This window comes from Macaca mulatta, chromosome X (genome assembly GCF_049350105.2).
Source record: "Macaca mulatta isolate MMU2019108-1 chromosome X, T2T-MMU8v2.0, whole genome shotgun sequence".
Taxonomy (NCBI): Eukaryota; Metazoa; Chordata; class Mammalia; order Primates; family Cercopithecidae; genus Macaca; species Macaca mulatta.
This window is the reverse complement of record NC_133426.1, coordinates 54,012,691-54,033,582: the sequence shown is the minus strand read 5'-3', so window position 1 is coordinate 54,033,582 and position 20,892 is coordinate 54,012,691. Positions and strand designations below refer to the sequence as shown.

At 42.2% G+C, this 20,892-nt stretch overlaps 2 protein-coding genes and 1 long non-coding RNA gene across 10 annotated transcripts in view; 2 read left to right on the top strand and 1 right to left on the bottom strand.

Moving 5' to 3' along the window:
- Positions 1-7,794, top strand: part of WNK3 (WNK lysine deficient protein kinase 3) — a 169,938-nt gene extending 162,144 nt beyond the window's left edge. For 2 of the 5 annotated variants that reach the window (XM_001089789.4, XM_077989071.1), the window contains exon 23: positions 2,006-7,755. In XM_001089789.4, the coding sequence (XP_001089789.3) occupies positions 2,006-2,332 (327 nt within the window). In that variant the 3' untranslated portion in view covers positions 2,333-7,755. Of the gene's footprint in view, positions 1-2,005 lie in introns of all 5 variants that reach the window. The other 3 variants (XM_077989072.1, XM_077989070.1, XM_077989069.1) reach the window with 2 other exon arrangements.
- The window catches only part of LOC144338679 (uncharacterized), a 41,523-nt gene extending 23,550 nt beyond the window's left edge, over positions 1-17,973 (bottom strand). The window contains exons 1-2 of the long non-coding RNA XR_013412973.1: positions 17,252-17,973; positions 15,222-15,369 (exon numbers count right to left, since the gene is read on the bottom strand). This is a non-coding gene — a long non-coding RNA (uncharacterized LOC144338679). The remainder of the gene's footprint in view (positions 1-15,221; positions 15,370-17,251) is intronic.
- Positions 16,931-20,892, top strand: part of FAM120C (family with sequence similarity 120 member C) — a 119,873-nt gene continuing 115,911 nt past the window's right edge. For all 4 annotated transcript variants that reach the window (XM_015127508.3, XM_015127507.3, XM_028842436.2 and 1 more), the window contains exon 1: positions 16,931-17,991. In XM_015127508.3, coding sequence (XP_014982994.2) covers positions 17,293-17,991 — 699 coding nt within the window. In that variant the 5' untranslated portion in view covers positions 16,931-17,292. The remainder of the gene's footprint in view (positions 17,992-20,892) is intronic.

Sequence of the window (20,892 nt, the reverse complement as noted above, 5' to 3'; positions counted from 1 at the left end):
TGTGAATAAAAGTAGTGAAGGTCATTTAACAGACTTGGGTTCTAATGTCAGCTCAGTCACTTACTAGTTGTGTGACTTTAGAAAAGTCATTTGATCTATCTCTGCCTCAGTTTTCATGTCTTTCAAACAGAATACCTGCCTTACAGGATTGGTATGAGGATTAAATGAGATAACACCTACAAAGCTGTACCTTTACAGGTGCTACATAGTAGGTACCCTATATATAGTAACTGTTTTTATATTTGTAGGTTCAGTTGGTTATATCTTTTGTGTGGCAAGCCCATCTCACTAATGCTCTGACATTTTACTGCTCTGTATCCTTACTTAGAAATACTTGTTTGCTTAACAGTTACGTACCAAGCCCTCCGCTAGACGTGGGTTTGGTGAGTAAAAACAAGTGTGATCCCTACCCTCATGGAATTTATGCTCTGCTAAGACAGTTAGTTAGACATAACAGAATTGCATATACAAATATAAAATTGCAACTGTAATAACTACAAAAGAAAGATATAGGCTACAATAAGGGAAATTTGACCTCTTAAAGGAAAGTCAAGGAAAGCTTCACTGAGCAAGTGATGATTAAGCAGAGATCTGAAGGATGAATAGGTGTTAACTAGGTGAAAAGAGGAGGGAATAATGATTCCATGTGGAAAGGATCACATATGCAAAAGCCCTGTATGAGGAAAGGAGCATGAAGGGATTGAAAGTAGGCCAGTTTGGCTGAAGTGAAGTTAGTTAGCAAAGAGGAGTTAGTGCACAATGGATCTAAGGTAGATGGAGTCTTAAAAGTGTAATGATAAGGAACTTTGTATTTTTTGTTAGTTAGTTTGTTTGTTTTTATTTTTTTGAGATGGAGTTTCACTCTTGTTGCCCAGGCTGGAGTGCAATGGCGCGATCTCCACTCACTGCAACCTACGCCTCCCAGGTTCAACAATTCTCCTGCCTCAGCCTCCTGAGTAGCTGGGATTACAGGCGCTCACCACCATACCCGGCTAATTTTTGAGTTTTTAGTAGAGACAGGGTTTCATCATGTTGGCCAGGCTGGTCTCGAACTCCTGACCTCAGGTGATCCACCCGCCTTGGCCTCCCAAAGTGCTGGGATTACAGGCATGAGCCACCGCGCCCAGCTGTCTGTATTTTAAGAAAGATGAATAGCCATTTAAGCCCTAGGGTTGACATGATCAGACTTGTTTTTTGAAAAAATGACTCTGACTCAAGCAAGAGAAAAGGATTATTTATTGGAGGTAAGGGTAGATGTTGGCAGACCAGTTAAGAGTTAGTCTTAACTGGTCTGGAAAATGGGAAAAGTTGAGTTGAAAAGAAGTGAACAGATTCCAAAAAATGCTTAAGAGATTAAATGGACAAGATTTGGTGATGGAATGGATGTATGGTGAAGGGGAGGTATGAAGGCTAGGTTTCTGGCTCACATAACTAGATACTATGCTAGTGTACCAATCACCGAGATGGGGAATGTGAGCAGTGTGCTTTGGTAGGGAAAGATCACACATTTGATTTCCACGCATTTGTTTCTGAGATGCCTTTGAAATATCCAAGAGAAAATGTATAACCTCTCCAATTTGTCTTCTTTAAAAAATCAGGTTATCTGTAAACTAATAGTGTTCATTATATAATTTAATCAGTGCAGAAAAGTACAAATTTTAAAATATCACCTTCAAATCCCACCACCCAGAAATAATTTTCATTAACTTCAGATAAACATCATGTCAAATATCTTTCTATGTACATATGCATGGAAATAACTATAAAAATGTAAGGCAGGGAAGATGGCATTAATTAAGGTACATAATTATGGTTAGCACACGGAAAGGTACTCCAAAAATGGTAGTCCCTGATAGTAATAATAGGAATAGTATGCCAAAAAGACTAGGAAGGAATATTAATTTGTGCAGCAGCAATAGAAAAAAAAAGAATAGGAAGGAATATAGACTGATAAAAGCATATACCAAATAAACTGATCTTTTGTTTTTATTTTTGTTTTTGTTAGAACACTCCATCTACTATGGGCTACACATCAACATGGATTTCTTCTCTGTCCCAAATCCGTGGAGCTGTCCCAACTTCCTTGCCACAAGGACTCTCACTCCCTTCATTTCCTGGGCCATTATCATCATATGGAATGCCTCATGTTTGTCAGTATAATGCTGTGGGTGGGGCGGGGTATCCAGTACAGTGGGTAGGAATTTCAGGAACAACACAACAGTCTGTAGTAATTCCCACCCAATCTGGGGGACCATTCCAGCCAGGGAATATGCAGGCATTTCCAACTTCATCAGTGCAGAATCCTGCCACAATCCCTCCTGGTCCTAAATGAATCAGAGTAGATTATGATAAGGGAGGTTTTTTCAGAATTATTTTCAGGACACCTAAGATATTAAAGTTTCTTCTTCTTGGGTTCTGTCATATTTTCCCTCATTTGAGTTTACTTTAGACTATATATTTTTTGTTCCAGTGTGGTATTTGATACAGCTCATCATTCTGTAGAAATGTGCAGTTTGCACATAGAACACTGCACACAGAAATGTTTTTTCACTTCAAATTCTATCCTCTTTGATACTTGATTTTTTAAAAATACTGTTCAGAATGCTTTAATAAGCTCAGCTTGAGCATTACCATTTCCAGGACACTTTCCATGAATTGTTGAGAAGCTCCCCAGCCCTACCTTTTTTTTTACTGCTGCTATCTGCAGCTGGATACTTTTCTTTAAAAATGTTTAAAAATTATTTAGATTGATTCTTCCCAAATGTGGATGAACTGAGACCCTCCATCAGCCAGAGTCTTATGGGATCTTCACATGTTTGTCTTAGGTTTACCTTTCACAGAAGGCAGGGTAACTTGCTGCAGGAAACATTTTGGTGTATAAAATTAACTTTTTTTTTTTTTGAAATGGACTCTCTCTGTCGCCCAGGCTGGAGTGCAGTGGTGTGATCTCGGCTCACTGCTGCAACCTCTGCCTCCTGGGTTCAAGTGATTCTCCTGCCTCAGCCTCCTGAGTAGCTGAGACTACAGGCGCCAGCCACCATGCCTGGCTAATTTTTGTATTTTCAGTAGAGATGAGGTTTCACTATGTTGGCCAGACTGGTCTCGAACTCCTAACCTTGTGATCCGCCCTCCTTGGCCCCCCAAAAAATTACAATTTTGTCAACCAATACAGAACATGAGCCCTTTTTAAATTTGATTTCCCGTCATCACAGCAGTAGGATGAAGCCTTGTTTTGGATGAGACAGAGGGAAAGGAAAAAAACAGAACTGTAACAGTTCCTTGATTCTGCAGATACTGCTGTTGTTTTAGGATTTCAGTAATAATTCAAAGCAGCTGTCTCCTTGTTTCTCACATGCATACTACACATTGGTTTTGAACATCTGAGAGGTATTGGTTTGGCTTGCATTCTTTTGCAAAGCATATATTGCAGCTGATATGAATCTCATTTGGGGGGAATCCTTGTATTCCTAACAAGGGGGATTAAAGCTACACCTCAGTCCATTCTTCTGAAGTGAAATTTACTTGACACAGTAGGTTTTGAAACTTATATATGAAACACTGGCTTTACAGGGTTCTCAGAGATGTGGGATATACACTGTCCTGCAGTGAGATAGTAGACCCTAGAAGGATACTATTTAAGTTGTCCTTAGCTCTTTTTTTAATTACCATTTTTAGATGTTAGAATTTCTTTTTAGTATCTATAGTATCTTAGATGATTTTAGATCTTAAATGAGTTTGGCAGCCTCTTTAGAATCTGAGAGAGATCACTGTCAAGTTGCACTTTACTGGGTTTTATCCAGTTTTAGGAGGAGGGGAGGCAATGTCAAAATGTACACCTTTGGTTTTTAAGAAGGTTAACTATAATAATGTTAAAGGCTAGTCACAGGGTTACCTAATGCTCAGTCTGTGAAACCCAAATAGAATTCTTAAAATGGTATTTACCAACTAAGTATTCATGTTCAAATTACTTACCTTCCACTCTGAAGACTTCGAGGTCGTTTCTAAATACACATTTACCTAATTAGGAGTTCTGTCTACTAGTAAACATTCCAAATTGTTACCCAACATTACTGTTAACAGATTTTCCTCCGTATTCTTCTAAAAATTGTACCCCATGGGCTTGCCAGGTAATGAGGAAAACTTAATGGGTGTACTTTTTTTTTTTTTTTTTTTTGCACAGTCTACTTTGTGACATTCAGTACCTCTTTTCCAAAAAAAAAAAAAAGTGTCTTATGTTGCTTACCTGAGGATCACATCCATTATCAAGAAGATTCTGTCACTATAATTTGAGGCATCTAGGGCAGTATTTTGAGAATTGCTGTTGATAAGATCCACTGTTTCTTTTCATAGAACATGCTCTGTTTTGTATGAGTCTTTCCAAATGTTAAGTACAGATTCTTCAAATTTCTTGTACAGTATTGGTTTGCAGTTTGAAGTGATTTTAGGACATTTGTGTAATGCAAATGCTTGCATTGCACTGTTTTCCATATGTATAAAAACAGTGCTCCTAAAATCCCTAATTCTTTAAAACTGCTTGTGTTTCATTATAAAAAGTTGGCTTTGTGTAATTACACTGAGACATACCACCTATAAAGTGAAAATACTGCAGATTTTAGGACCCCTTCTTCTCTAGTCACAATCATTTTAAACAGTGTACCCCAGGATGAAAAAAGCTCCATGGCTGACATGTACAATTACATGAATTAATGACTGCTCTACATCATATGTTCTGCCTTTGGCCACCACCTGTATTCCACATATAATTCATCATTCTTGTTTGCCTGCAGACTCTTGCAGTGCCTTGTAATATTTACAATCTTTTCAGGTTTTTGCTGGAAAGAAAAGTAGTCTTCCAAAGTTTGAAGATGGTGAATAGTGTACTGCTGTCTCCATGCTGACTGCAGTAACTGGGTTATCATATATGTTATGTATAACGTGTACATTTAAAAATACAGAAAAAAAAGTGAGCTTGTGCAGAAGTGGCGAAAACAATGTTATTCTCATCACTGTGGGGTTTTATTAAAATTATTTTTTCCCATGACTTACATGTTTGGTTCAGATTATAGTCACTTTGACTGTAAATACTGGCTAGTTTTCTATCCAGGGGTTTTGCATTATGTCATAATTTTGCTAAATCATGTAATAGTGCTATTTTCATCCTTGTCTGAGATACTTTTCTGCCCCAGAAATAATTAACTTGAGATAAAGCTCAGAAATTCCCTTCTTAACAAAGAGCCTACTATATAAAAAGGGCCTTCCTTTCCAAAAAACATACAAACCTTTCCTTTTCATTTTCCTTCTTGTAGAGGAGAAAATGGTTGTACTTAACCATCCTGCTTGTAAAGTTTATTCAGAGGATAGTCTGTATGTCCAGCCACCATGTTTACTTCTCAAAGTGCAAGTCTGATGAATAGTACTGTATCTCCATATGTGGCAATGTGAGCATTTCATCATGAAGTACCTGCTGCTATGTCTGTGAAGTTGGGTGTAACATCATAAGAATATGAAACCAGTATTGGTGTAAATCTAATGAAAATAACCCTATGTATATTTGTAGCAGTCTTGAATCACTATTTAAGGTAATTTGCTGTAATATAACAAATATTCATTCTGTTTTTCATCCCTTCCTTGCCAGTTTTATATCAAGCATGAATTCTAATGGTTTGACTGCAAAATTATCTGTGAAAGTTTAAAAGGCACTTTTCTGCTGTGATTTTTTGATTGAGCGTGGAGTGTTATGTACAGTTTGATGGGATGTATCATTTTAGAACCCCAGATTTAATTCTAGTCCAATTAATTTTGTTTAACTACCTCGTTTTCAGTGCTGTTTTGGGTGCACAAGTAAACACTGCCTGTGAAACTTGCTTTTTTGCCTTGATTCTCAGTATTCTTTCAGATTATAAATCTGGTCTGCCTCTTTTTCCCAGTGCTAGCCAACAGTTTGAGATGAGAGGGATCATCACTCTGCCACCAATCTGTGTTTAAGTGGACAGCCATGTGCTTCTGTGAAATATGCTTTGGGGATTTGGGGGTGGAGAGCAGAATAATAATTGAAATTGGTGGCAATATAGGACTTAGGTGTAGGAGTTAGTTATAAAATAAACAAATGGTAAGAAAGTACCTGAATTAGACAATCCAGTGCCTATAACTTTGCATTTTTTATTAGAGATGCATTTCTCGTCTGTGTGCCTAAAGGGCAATGGGTTGAAATTGCTTTAACTACCACAGTGAAATATTTGACAAATCCTTCAGCAATGGCCTATCATTCAACATATATTAGCACAGTGCTAGGTATTTGCAGTGATATTTGGTTACCTTAAAACGGCCAAATGCATTTAGTTGAAATGTAGTTGATAGTAAGGGTTTTATATAACTTTATCCAATCTCTAAAGTTTATGGAAGCATTGACTTCCTTCTTTGCTGTCTTTTCTGAGTGAAAATGATGCATTCCTTTTTTTTTTCCTTGAAAACTCAGCAAATGTTTGTAACCAGATGTTCCTTGTTTCACATGTTTACTGTGTAACACTACAGCATATTTAATATTGGTAAATACTGTATTTCAGTCATTATGCATAAGTACATTCCTGAGGTATATTTGCCATCATTTTGGGATTCAGTTATTTTATCTTGTTTGGGTCAGAAAAACTTGAACTATTTGAGGTAGTATGCAGGCCATTTTCTAGAATAGATTGTTTTTGGAATCTGTAGTTTATCAAGGACTTGTTCCACCCCTCCCTTTGTTTAGAAGAGGAATCAGAAAAGGGGGGTGGTGTGTAGAAAAGGCCTTTGATTTGATAGGTATAATTTCTAAGATTGAAATTTTTTAAAATGCAGATTGTAAGATAGTAACACTCAAACTTGATAAAATCCTTTGAATTGAAATTAGTATGAAATTTTTATGGAGCCAAATGCCTTCAGGTCACCCTGGAAATAGTCTTTGTATGTGAAAGATGAACACAAACATTGGTCAGGAACCCTGACAGCCAATATATGAAGGAGCCTGGGATAGTAACTAGGTTACACTAAAGTTATTTTCAACTAAGATAGCTAGACAAGTGTACAAACCAACAGCTCCTATTCTGGAAGGTTTTCTTTTAATTAAAAAAATTCAAACAAGGCTAAAAGTCAAGCAAGAAGGGAAGAGAGAAACTGGGTTCTGAGAAAAAAATGTGCCATTGTAAACTAAACTCCTAAATGCGTGCTTGTCATCCTCTAGTTTTTTTTTAAGTTGAATTTCTTTTCCACTATAACTCAAGATTTGAGATTGAGGTTTGTGGTCCAGAACATACCCTCAGCAGATATAGTGACTAACTGGAAAGTGCAGTTGTTCAAGGTCTGTCATGCTCAATCACCTAAAGCTATAATTTGTTTCATATATTAAGCATGTAGACCTAGTGCAGCATGGGAGCCACTCAGGAAGTTTATGCAATTAATAAACTTTCAGCATAATTTACTATGAAGTATGCAGAATTTCACCCTCTTCTCCACACTTAACATTTAGTTGTATATGTGAACTCTCCTTTCTTAATTGGGGAATGTAGCATTATATAGAATGTTGTTAAACTTAATTTTAATCCTTTTTGACATTAACCTTTTTTTTGGGTAAACCAAGTGATCTGCCTTTCAGCAACTGTCTGATTTTGGTTCTTTGAAACTGTGATTTTTATTTCATTTGTACCCAGCCATTGTAAGTATTTTGTTTTGTTTCCTGGAAATTCTGTTTTGAAACAGAAAATAAAGGCTGTGTTAAAATGAGTATGTTATCTTATTAAAATGCTGCCATAGTCACTGCAATCATCTGGCTAAAACTGGTTCTTCATTTACCAAATGTAATTTAGCAGATTTAGAACATTTAGTCCTGTAAACTATGCTGGCCTAAAAAAACTAACCAAGCTGCGTGTTACCTCTTGATTTACAGTTCCAACAAATTGGGTTGGACTTCATTTTCACACTTGTACTTGAGCCATAATTGTAACAGTCGCTCTTATTTACTGAACACATACTGTGTTAGCTAGGCTTTTACCTGCGATATTTTTAATTCACACAAAATCCTATAAGATAGGTCTGTTACTATTTCCACTTACAATGCAAATTTGAGGATCAGAGAGATTAAAGAATTTGCTAGGGCCACATACTTAGTCAGTGGTGAAGCCTGGATCCAAACCCAGGTCTGTCTGTCTGCACAGCTCATGGGAAAAACCCTAGGCCACACTGATTCTCAGGTGTACTACATGCATAATAATTCAGATACATTTAGAGTAGGCCCTTATCTAATAGGATTTGTATGTACACACTTTTTTTTTTTTTTTTTAGACGGAATCTCTCTGTCGCCCAGGCTGGAGTGCAATGGTGCAGTCTCAGCTTACTGCATCCTCTACCTCCCGGATTCCAGCGATTCTTCTGCCTCAGCCTCCCAAGTAGCTAGGACTACAGGCGTGCGCCACCACCATGCCCGACTAATTTTTGTATTTTTAGTAGAGATGGGATGTCACCATATTGGCCAGGCTGGTCTTGAACTCCTGACCTCGTGATCTACCCGCCTTGGCCTTCCAAAGTGCTGGGATTACAGGCGTGAGCCACCTTGCCCGGCCCACTGGTCTTTTTTTTTTTTTTTTTTTTTTTGAGACAAAGTCTCATTCTGTCACCCAGGCTAGAGTGCAGTGGCACAATTATGGCTCACTGCAGCCTCAACATCCTGGGTTCAAATGATCCTCCCACCTCAGTTCCCCAAGTAGCTGGGAGCACAGGCACGCGCCACCACACCCGGCTAATTTTTGTATTTTTCGTAGAGATGGGTTTTCAGCATGTTGCCCAGGCTGGTCTTGATCTCCTAGGCTCAAGCAATCCTCCCATCTCAGCCTTCCAAAGTGCTGGGATTACAGGCATGAGCCACTGCCCCCAGCCCATATGAACACTTTTTACAATGTCTTTCATGAAGTTGTATCCAGTGCTTATTTCATAGTTTCAGAAGGAGGTTTTTATGGCCCAAGCAAGGATTCAAAGTGTTCCCTATGCACAAACTTATTAAGGAGTATTTCCTTTCATGTTGATAATGTGTATGGTCCACCTTTAGAACAACACATATTTGGAAATCTCCCTTCCACACTTATCATTCGTCACTCTGACTTGAGAAACTCAGACTGGGTCAGATCACTTGCTCATCTGGTAACTTAGGGAGAAGGACATACATATGCTTATGCAAACAACCCTGGATGAAGAGTAATAGGCCTATCAGAAATATTCAAGATTAGATGAGTATTTTAAAAGTGTTTTTAAATATATGTTGTCTTGATTTGCTGACCCAGTGGCTGTGAGTCATTCTATATTAGGTGATCCCTAAAGGGAGGCAACAAGGTACATGTGGAATAAGCATGTGTTTTTTTTTTTTATTCACAGACCTCTCAAACTTATATTCCCTCACTTGTAAAATGAAGTGGTTATGAGTATTAAATGAGACGTGTTAAGGCAACCAACACTGTCTCTAATTTACTAATTGCACTTATTGTTACATATCACTGGTGACTTTCATAGTAAACTTGCACTTGGGAAATTAAACTGGTTTGGAAATGGGCCCTGATTCTGATTATAGTTAATACAGATACCTTTTGGAGTCAAGCAGACCTGTAGTTGTATTCTATCTTATGGACTTGGGAAAATTGCTTAACTTTTTAGCTTCAATTTCCTTACCTGTAAAAAGGATAATTCCCTCAGTGAGGTTGGTTGTTTTGAGGTTGAATGAAAAAGCACATAAAGGGCTTATCACTGTGCCTGATACATAGTAGGTTTGCTCAAATAACTTACACAAGGGACCTTACAGATCATTATTTTAAATGAGGACAAAACAGAGGTGACAAAAAAACTGAACTCGTTCCGTGGGTCAACATAAGTCTGTTGGTGGGACAAATTGGGTGTTGGCCCAAAAGGGGCAAGATGATATAATAAAGTGAGGTGTAGAGGTGAGAGTGTTTAAGTCAGGGAATAAGACCAGCATACACCCTTTTAAAATATGCCATAATTAATGAGCACCACTTGGTAAGAGTGAGATAATAGGCCAGGCGCAGTGGCTCACACCTGTAATCCCAGCACTTTTTGGACCTGAGGTGGGCGGATCACAAGGTCAAGAGATCAAGACCATCCTGGCCAACATGGTGAAACCCTGTCTCTGCTAAAAATACAAAAATTAGCCAGACATGGTGGCACACGCCTGCAGTCCCAGCTACTCAGGAGGCTGAGGCAGGAGAATCGCTTGAACCCGGGAGGTGGAGGTTGCAGTGAACCAAGATCGCACCACTGCACTCCAGCCTGGCAACAGAGTGAGACTCCGTCACACACACACAGAATGACATAACAGAATTACATCTGTGACTAGAGTTTAGAAAGAGGTGAAGTAGTTGGGGAGTAGGGAGAAGATGGATATTGTAACAGGAGCTCAAGACAGGAGTGAAGTATAGCATAAATGATGGTCTAGATAGGAGCAAGACCTTGGGCTAGGTGGAGAAAAGACTATCATAAGATTTTGGAATTGGAAAGGACTAGCTCACATGCATGTTACAAATGAGGAAGTAGGCTTAGGAATTTAACCAGTATTTATAAACATTCTCCATTCAAGCTCAGTGGTTCTCAACCCTGACTGCATATTAGAATCACCTTGGGAACTATTTTTAAAAATGTTTTAGTTGCACAACAATATGAATATACTTAATATTACTGAACCATATACTTAAAAATGGTTATGATGGTAAATTTTATGTGTATTTTACAACTAAAAATAAAATTTTTAAATTTAGTGTCTGGGCCCCATCTCTAGAATCACCATCATCTTAAAAAGCTTCCCAGGTGACACTAAGTGACTTGGGTTGAGAACCACTGTCATTGTTTACTAATCAAATAAATGACTTCCCTACTATCAGCCAGTTGCTGATTCAAGTAACACAAGCAATATGGCAACCTCATTAGACCTTCTGATGAATTATTTTCTATAACTCTATGACCTCATAGCCTCTCAAAGAGGCCCCAAGGATTTGGGCAATAGGGAAACCTAAGTGGACCTCTTTCGGAAACTGAACAGCTAGTTCCTACTTCGGTGGAATGGTAACATAAGATTGAGTTTGATGTGAACTCTCCATATAACCTCTTTATGCTTCTCCCCACCCTTCATAAGAGTTAACATTTATTAGGTGCTTATTGTGCCAGTTATTATGCTAGTGCTCTACAATGTCATTTAATTTTCACAAGCTCCTAAGTGATCATTAGTTATCACCTTTCTGTGCTCCTTGACTGTCTTTAAAACTGTTTTCTTCCAGTGCCCAGCTTTATTCCTGGCATGTAGTAGGTATTAAATAAATCTGTTGAATAAATTAATGAGCCCCCACTTCACAGATACAGGAAGGGTACAAGAGGCTAAGCAACTTCTTAAAACTATACAGCTAATAACAAGTTGAACTGGTATGGGAAACCAGTTCTTGGCTCCAAAGCACACATTCTGAAATACTATTCTATGACTTCCGTCCTGTATAGTTTCTCCTGTACTATTTATGGTAGGAATCTTGTGTTTAAGTAGTACAAACACAATTTGAACAAGTTTAAGCAAAAATGGGAATTTATAAAGATAGGGTTGCCTCATAGAACCCAGGGATAATACAGGTGGGCCTTAGGAACAAATGAACCAGGTGTCTGAGTACAGCCAGGATTTTTCACGTCTTCTCCTCCAGCTCAGTCAAATTCTCTGGGAACGTCCCTAAAGGATGGCTCCTGCTGCAACCATGAGGATAAGGTAGATAAGGTGGTAGAAAAGGGGTGCTGCAGAGACAGTCTAATAAATATTGACCTATAAACCTCCTCTTGGCTGTCCTATAAACATGCTATTTTCCCCATACCTACAGTTCCCAAAATGCTAGCACCTAACATTAGCCATGTACAACTGCTGGTCTTATTCAACTACTGCATTCAGAAGCAATGGTATGGCAAGGACATATTCTTTCCTCCTCTAGTTTGGTGACAATCTAAATACGGCTGCTCTTGCTCTTGATCTCACAACCTCTGATAAACTTAATTGCCACCAATAGATCTAATATGCAAGAGTAGAGAAATAATTAGATAACCACAGTCAGAATGCCCTTTTAGGGGCCAGCACGGTAGCTCACGCCTATGATGCCAGCACTTTGGGAGGCAAAGGCGGGCAGATCACTTGAGGCCAACAGTTAGAAACCAGCTTGGCCAACATGGTGAAACACCATCTCTACTAAAACTACAAAAATTAGCCAGGCATGGTGGCGTGTACCTGTAATCCCAGCTACTGGGGAGGCTGAGGCACAAGAATTGCTTAAGCCTGAGAGGCGGAGGTTGCAGTGAGCCCAGATCCCACCACTGCACTCCAGCTTGGGCGACAAAAAAGTCCATTAGGCCAGGCACAGTGGCTCACGCCTGTAATCCCAGCATTCTGGGAGGCCAAGAGACTGAGGCCATCCTGGCCAACGTGGTGAAACTCCGCCTCTACTAAAAATACAAAAATTAGCTGGGTGTGGTGCCACATGCCTGTAGTCCCAGCTACTAGGGAAGATGAGGCAGGAGAATCACTTGAACCCAGAAGGCGGAGGTTGCAGTGAGCCAAGATCGCGCCACTGCACTCCAGCCTGGCGACAGAACGAGACTTCATCTAAAAAAAAAAGCCTATTTAGGAAAGGAGGGGTCACACCATTATCAGCCACCAGGTCCATTTCCACCTGGATTGGAATAAAAGAAATTACAGGCATATAAAAAATGGCAACCAATTTACTGATGTACCTCTTTGCTTAACCAGTCTGGACATGGGGCTAAGAGTATGTTCTAGAAAAGCAGTGATTCTCAAACTCAAGAGTTCACCTAAAGGGCTATTAAGTAAGACCTGCAAAAACTCAGCAGGTACACTCAATTCAAACCCCTGCACTGAGACTTCACCAAACATTAGCATGGTTTCTGACAGTCTAAGATTGAATCCCTGAGAAGACCCAGCTCACTTTTTGCTTTGTTTTTTGAGACGGAGTCTCACTCTACTGAGCAGGCTGCAGTGCAGAGGCACAATCTCAGCTCACTGCAACCTCCACCTCCCAGGCTCAAGTGATTCTCGTGCCTCAGCCTCCCAAGTAGCTGGGATTACAGGCGTGCGCCACCAGGCCCGGCTAATTTTTGTGTTTTGAGTAGAGATGGGGTTTCGCCATGTTGGCCAGGCTGATCTCGAACTCTGACCTCGAGTGATCTGCCCGCCTCAGCCTCCCAAAGCGTGGGATTAACAGGCATGAGCCACTGTACCCAGCCCTAGCTCACTTTTGAATTCCCTGTCAGGAAAAACTTTCAGTTTGTTCTAGTCCACACCTGAGGATAGGCCTCAGCTTCTCTTTATTTTATTTATTTATTTATTTATTTTTATTTTTATTTATTTTTTGAGATGGAGTCTCTCTCCATCACCCAGGCTGGAGTACAGTGGTACAATCTCAGCTCACTGCAACCTCCACCTCCTGGGTTCAAGCAATTCACCTGCTTCAGCCTGCCCAGTAGCTGGGATTACAAGTTTGTACCACCATGCCCAGCTAACTTTTTTGTATTTTTAATAGAGAAGGGGTTTCACCATGTTGGCCTGGCTGGTCTCCAACTCCTGACCTCAGGTGATCCACCTGCCTGGGCCTCCCAAAGTGCTGGGATTACAGGCGTGGGCCACCAAACCTGGCCTGCTTCCCTTTCTTAGGGCATTTAGTAAAAAGGGGCTTAGAATTGTAAATCCTTCCTCTGTTCCTTTGAGATGTTTATGTATTTCCTACAAACTACAGAGTGTCTGTTTCTCAAGGGCCTAGAAGCCAGTCCTTTGAAATGTAGGGTAGGGCCTCTGTCTCCCAGCCCCTGGGAGGATAAAAATCTAACTTCAGTAATTGCCAGGTAGCAGACACAGCTGGCCTAATCACATTTACACCGACAAACCCTCTGTAATTTTTCACTTCCATGACTCTACTGAGTCCCTGCTTGCTTTCCCTCCCTACTCCCTCATTTTCCCTCTAAAATGCCCAGTAACCTCTGTGCAAATCAGAATGAAGCTCAGCTCTTTCCTCTTCTGTCAGTAGTTACTGAATAAAATCTGTCTTCACTGCTTTAACTAATGTTACTTAAACCACAGATTTCTGGCCCCACACTCAGAGTTTCTGATCCTGGAGGTCTGAGGTGAAGCCTGAAAATGTATATTTCTAATAGTTTGCAGGTGATGCTGATGTGCTTGCTCCAGAGACATACTTTTGAGAATCACTGCTCTGGTCGGGCACGGTGGCTCATGCCTGTAATCCCAGCGCTTTGGGAGGCCAAGGTGGGCAGATTACTTGAGGCCAGGAGTTCAAGACCACCCTGGCCAACATGGTGAAACCCCGTCTGTACTAAAAATACAAAAATTAGCCAGGTGTGCTGGCGCATGCCTGTAGTCCCAGCTACTCGGGAGGCTGAGGCAGAAGAATTGCTTGATTGCTTGAACCTGGGAGGTGTAGGTTGCGGTGAGCTGAGATCACGCCACTGTACTCCAGCCTAGGCGACAGAGTGAGACTCCATCTCAAAAAAAAAAAAAAAAGAGAGAATCACTGCTCTGGCTGATCAATTATGGCCCCTATTCACAGATTTGATTTTCTAGTGATAGAGCTTCTTTAAAACCTTATTGGACTGCCTGCTGGTTTCATTTGAGGAGACTCAGAATGCTAAAAACAAGTGCCAAGAATCTTGCCAAGTTAGGCTCTTTGAAGCTTCAGATATGCTAAAGGGAATAGCCTGGATCATCCTGTTGTGGCTTCTATTCGTCACATTTAGGAGAGCTGGAGAACAAGGAGTACTACTTAGGAGGCAGATATAGATAACTTCATTCCAATTGCCTTGATGCCAGTTTCCTAACTGGTGAAACCTTTGAGGCAAGATTGAGATTCTGCTGTAATTCAGCAAGGCCAATGAATATCTGACCCTCAGCAAATGCAGATCTCTTGATACAAGCAAAGGGGCTGCTGTTTTGAGTCCCAAGAGCAATAAGCAAATGCTTCACTGCCAAATAACACAGAATACCAACTTCCTTCCCATCAACTGATGCAGAGGTCTCTGATCTTATCTGTTCCACATTTTAGGGTCTCTACCAAAAATAAAGCCGAGGCTGCAGTGAGCTGTAATCACACTACTGCATTATCTGGAACCTGGGACTTGAACACAATGCAGACTCTATTTCTCACCTCTGCTCTTCTCGGAAAGTCTGTATTTTTTCTCTCTTTCTGCAGACCAGCATCTTTCACTTCTGTCCCTCTGGTGGGAAAATTAGTTGACAGCTTCCAAGCTTTACACTTAGAGAAAAGCTGATATATCTGGTCCAATTCCAAATTTCTAGAAAATGAGATTTTGATTGCCCCAGGTTGGATTAGGTGCCCACCTCTGACCCAATAAGCTATGGTTATAGGAACATGGCAGTTTTTGTCATAACCCTATAAATGCGGGAAGGGGAGGGTCAATTCCCGGAAAAGAGGGCCTGGGCAGACAGTCCCACAGGTGTCCATTATACTAAAAAACCTCCATTCCTTCCATCCTTCATCCCTTCAAGCCACTGCTCTCTCCTTTCACTGCTTGCTTTCAAGAGTTAACTATGTACACTGCCTTGCCATCTACTTATTCTTTGACAATCTGGCTTGTTCCATCTCCACTATTTTAGAATTTCTTTTATGTAGCTTGAAGCTTTTTTGCTTTTGCATCCTAATAGAGTATTCCCCTATTTCATTTATCCTGATAACTCTTGGGTTCTGCACTTCTGCATTCTAACTCTGCCTGCCATTATCTCCTACCTTCCAGTAAGTTCCAAGCCAGATCTGGCTACTACTCATTTCAGATCTTGTTTTCTGCTCTATTCCTGCTGAAAGAGTGGGCCGGCCCTAAAAGCCAGAAAGAAGACAGGCACTGCATCTGTTTCATCTCAGTACGTTGAAAATACATTTTTCAAAAGATTATGACTCTATACACCTGAAATTAGAGCCCTTGCAGCTATTTAGAAAAGCTCCCGACAGACTAAAACACAATGAAGTTTGGAAACCAAAGGCCCTAACCATAGGACATAGATCTGGGAGTACCAAAAAGGGACAACTTGTAATGTAATTTGTGTTGGTAATTATCTCCCTGCCCAAAGAGATGCTTAGGGCAAGGATATTCGATTTTATTTTGTCTCTGCATTGCCTTAGGCAAGTAAATAATATAAGTTTTTCTTTTTCTTTATTTTTTTTGAGATGGAGTCTGGCTCTGTCACCAGGCTGGAGTACAGTGACGTGATCTTGGCTCACTGCAACCTCCACCTCCCAGGTTCAAGCTATTCTCCTGCCTCAGCCTCCCGAGTAGCTGGGATTACAGGCACGCGCCACCACACCGGCTAATTTTTTATTTTTAGTAGAGACGGGGTTTCACCATGTTGGCCACTATGGTCTCCATTTCCTGACCTCGTGATCCAACCGCCTCGGAGGGATTACAGGCGTGAGCCACCGCGCCCGACCAGTTACGTCTTTCTTAATTGGGACCAACAGCTCTTTTACATATCATCTTTCCACTAAGGGGAAAATCCTCCCTCCCGGGGAGTTTTAGCTCACTTTAGCTGAGTTCAGTCAATCCACTCTAACTTCCATTCCCATGATGCATCAATCCTTCCCCCAAAACTCTTTTTCCAGGAAAAAGCAGTAAATAACCTAAGCAGCTCAGTGGGATGCAAGGAGCTGGAGTGCAACTCCTAAACACTCATCATCACGCCCCGCTTCTTGAGACCCTGTGAGCACAAGGGCTGAGAAGGGTGGTATTCTGGTTCCTCGACTACATCCCAAGGCCATAGAGAAGACTACAACTACCAAGATGCCCCTCTCCCCGCCCCGCCCCTCCTCGCTCCCCTTCCTCCAGCTAGAAAGCGTGTACCACCGAGAAGACGAGGCAACATGGCTCCCGGAGGTGGAAGAAAGAGGCTTCACCCTTTCTAAAGCGCGAAGAAGAGCGACCGGAAAGGAGAAAAAAGAGAAGTGACTAAAGCCCATCCTCGCTTTTATCCTCCCAGCCTCTCCCGGGTCCGGTCCGCCTCTCCCCTTCTCTCTACCCAAATCCAATTTGTGGTTTCCTCCTCTCCCCGCCCTCATTCCCTCGCTTCCTCACCCCTCCCCTCGGGAATCCTTTTCCCGCCCCCCTTTGCCCCCCGCGGAGTGCGCACGCGCCCGCCCCCAGCTTCGCGCCCAGATCGTCGCCTAGCCTGCTCGCGCAGCCGCTGTCTCGTCTGCCCACCGACGAAGCATGGGTGTCCAGGGCTTCCAAGAGTTCCTGGAGAAGCGCTGTCCCGGGGCCGTGGTGCCCGTGGACCTCCTCAAACTCGCGCGCACGGTCTCGCGCCAGCAGCAGCAGCAGCAGCACTTGCACCGCCAGCTGCCGCCGACTGCCGCCCTAGCGCCCGGGGCTCCACGCGCCGCCAGGGGCTCCGCGCCTCTGCAACCGCCGCTTCCGCCCGCTGCCTTGGGTGCCTACTCCGGGGGCGCGGGGCCGACTCGGCACCATCACCCCGCTCACCACTTCCACCATCATGGCCAGGCGCAGCCCGGGTTGCACCCTCCGCTGCCGCCGCCGCCCCCTCCGCTGCCCGGGGCCCGGGTGCTGGTGGACGCCGGCTCGGCGCTGCCGCGGCTTTATGGCGGCTACCAGACGGATTGGGTGTGTGGCGGCCAATGGAACGCCATGCTGGGCTACTTGTCAGCGCTGTGCCAGGCTTGTGCCTATCCTGGCGGCGACGGCCTGGAGCTCGTGGTCATGTTCCCGGGGGGCCTGGGCAAGGACCGGCTGGCCGAGTGGGGCCGTCGGTGCCAGGCCGAGCGGCAGACAGCGCAACTGATCGTGGGACACGTGGGCAACAAGGGCACCCCTCCACCGCGGGCCTGGTTCCTGCCACCGGCCTGCCTGAGCCACTGCGTGAGGCTAGCACTCATCCGCTTCCGGGTCAAGGTGAGGGAGGGGCCGGATCTTAAATAATAAGCCCCACACCTATTCCCTCCCAACTAAATACCTAACCACCTACCCACTTACCCACTACCCTGCCTCCCATCTACCCACCCACCTACCCGCCCAACAGCTAACCTACCTGCCTAACTACCCTCTACCATTTTGTCCATTTACCTCCCCCCTTCATACTACCCCCTACGGATTCACTCACCTACATGGCCATATCTCTACTCATGTCATCCCAGTAACTCCCTTTAGATTCCCTTATCCAATTGGCCTACCAGTAGGTTTCAGCAGAATCTAGTCAGAATTTCTTTTGTAGCCTCACCTTTCTCCTGCTGTCTTCTGCCTCAAACTGAAATGCCTTTACCCTGCTTTTTCCAGTTGACATCTCTCTACTGTATCTCTTTCCAACCTCGCAGTAAATCACTTAAGCAGGTGTGAACTGAATACCTTTCTTCTACATTGTTTTTCCGTCTTCACCCACTGCTGCTTTTTTACCCATCTGTCCATTCAGCCTTTCTCATTTCAACATGCATCTTCTTCCTCCTGCCTTAGCCTAAACACATAAACAAAAACCCACTGATTCAGTCACTGTTCAACAAATATTAACGCACGGAGTGTAAGAGTTTTAAAGACATGTGAGACACTGCTCATACCCTTGGAAAGTTAAATGTATACACATGAAACATTTAATTATAGCAATGTGTGATTATGCCTTATGGTCCAGACAGTAAGTACAGTTCCTGTTTTCTGTATGTGGGGTTGGTGGGATATCTTTGGACTAAAGTGGTCAGGGGAGGCTTCCCTGAAGAAGTCGGACCTCACCTGGGTCTTCAAAGATGGATTGGATTTGAATGAGTCACAAGCTTGGGAGGAGGTTGCTTTAAGTGGGAGGAAGAAAATGAGCAGAAGCAAAAAGGAGTATCAAGTGTGCAAGGCCCCATAGGCAGTTACGTCCAATCTGCATGTAGTTGGGTCACTGCATATGGGGCCTGGGGAACAGCTTGGCAGCATCCCCAGTTCTTGGCACCACTGCTGCTGCTCTGTTGCTTTCCCATACTCTTAGGTTTCAAGTTCCTACGTGTAGAGAATAGCAAGGCTGGGGAAGTAAAGGAGGTGGGCAGGAAGAAGAAAAAGAAAAGTAGTACAGGGTTGGGTAGAACGAAACCGCAAACCTATTTCCCCAACCAAGGTTCCTGGGGGTTGTCCTTACAGTTAGACAGAACAGGGGATTGTGGGAATCACTTAAGAAGTGGTGTCTGCTGGAGTAATGAGAAGGAAACAAGTTTTAGCTCAGAGACTAAAAGACCTAAACAGAGAAGCTTGCAGTGGTTATAAAGGTTGTGTCTAGAGTTCAGTCATGCTAGACTCGTTCTCAGCATCAAATCTGTGCCTAGAGTGCCTAGATTATAGTTGTTTTAGTTTAAACACATCCAAACGTGAGCTATCTCATACAAGGTTAAAAAAAAAGGGCACACATTTGCTTGCTCTTCTGACTGAACATTTTAAGGTAGATTCTTTATTCATGGCCATTCTATCCACTTTGTTTTCACTGCTACCACCCAGGCTTGTAAGGAATTTTTAACCTCGTTATTAACGTGATTGCTGGCAATAGTGACCACATTGATGGAATATTTACTATGTGTTAGGTGCCGCTCTATGCGCTTCTTTTAAAAAAATTACCTCATCATCCTCGCAATAACCTGTGAAGCAGTATTATCCCTGTTTTCTAAATGAGGAAACTGAGGCACGGGCTTAGAAACTTGCCCAAAGTCACCAAGAGATAAGTGGCAGGGCTGAGATTTGTGCCTATGTGGTCTTCCTCCAAAGCTCATACTCTAAACAACAGTGCTGCTATAAAATGAATCTTTCTAAAGTGCCACTGTGATTAGATCATTTCCCCACTCAGCTAAACTCTTCCTTGGCTCCTGGTTAAAGACGGTTCAGGTCATTAACTCACTCTTTTATTAGAGCGCTTGCTGTAGGCTAAGTACTAGCTGCTTGCTGAGGACTGAGAGGTAAATAAGGGGACCCTGTCCTCAAGGAGGGCAAGGTTTAGTGAAAGAGATAATAAATTGCAGATACTGTGGGCTAATTGCAAATGATGAAAAATGTGGCCCCTATAGGGGGCATGGTTAATTCTGATTAAGGGAGTGAAAGTTGGGGAAGGCTTCACGGATTGGTGCTAAGCCATGAAGAGGACTGAAGAGAGTTCAGATAGTGGACAAGGGTGTGGAGACCCGAATAGCCAGTTACGAGCTCTGAATAGATTTTGATTGGAGGTTGGCAGGAGGGTTGAACACTGAGTATGGGTTTGTGGTTTCCAAAGTTTTTTTTTGTTTATATACCCCATCAGTCAAAATCTTTTGAGAAGCAGCCCTTAGTGTATTTTTGTCATACTTCACCACACAGTCTCATTTTCAAAATCCCAGCAGTTAATAAAAAAGATGGATTGAATAGATAGATATGTGATAAATAAGGTATGGTAAAAATAGTAGAATCTCAGTCGTGGGTATTCAGATGTTCACTGTAAAATTATTTCAACTTTGCCATATGTTTGAAGTTTTTCATAATAAAAATGTTGGGGAAAAATTCCCAGCAGTTCTCTCTAGTCCTTAGAAGCACTCTTGGGGAATGTATAAATCTTATTCCCTGTGCTAGATTATAAACAAACTCTGATCTTTTTGTATGCTCCATAATGCCCTGTGTACTTTGGGTGCAGAGTACCTTGTTTTTTTCCATAATGAATAGATCAGTGATCCTAAGAGAATGGATTGTAGAAGTGACTTTTTAAGAGTGTAGTGTGGCTCTTAGTATAATGGATTTAAGACCAGCTCTAAAATTGCATATCTAAAGTGTCTGTCGATGTTATCAATGAGTGAAGTTCTCTCCTGGTTTTTG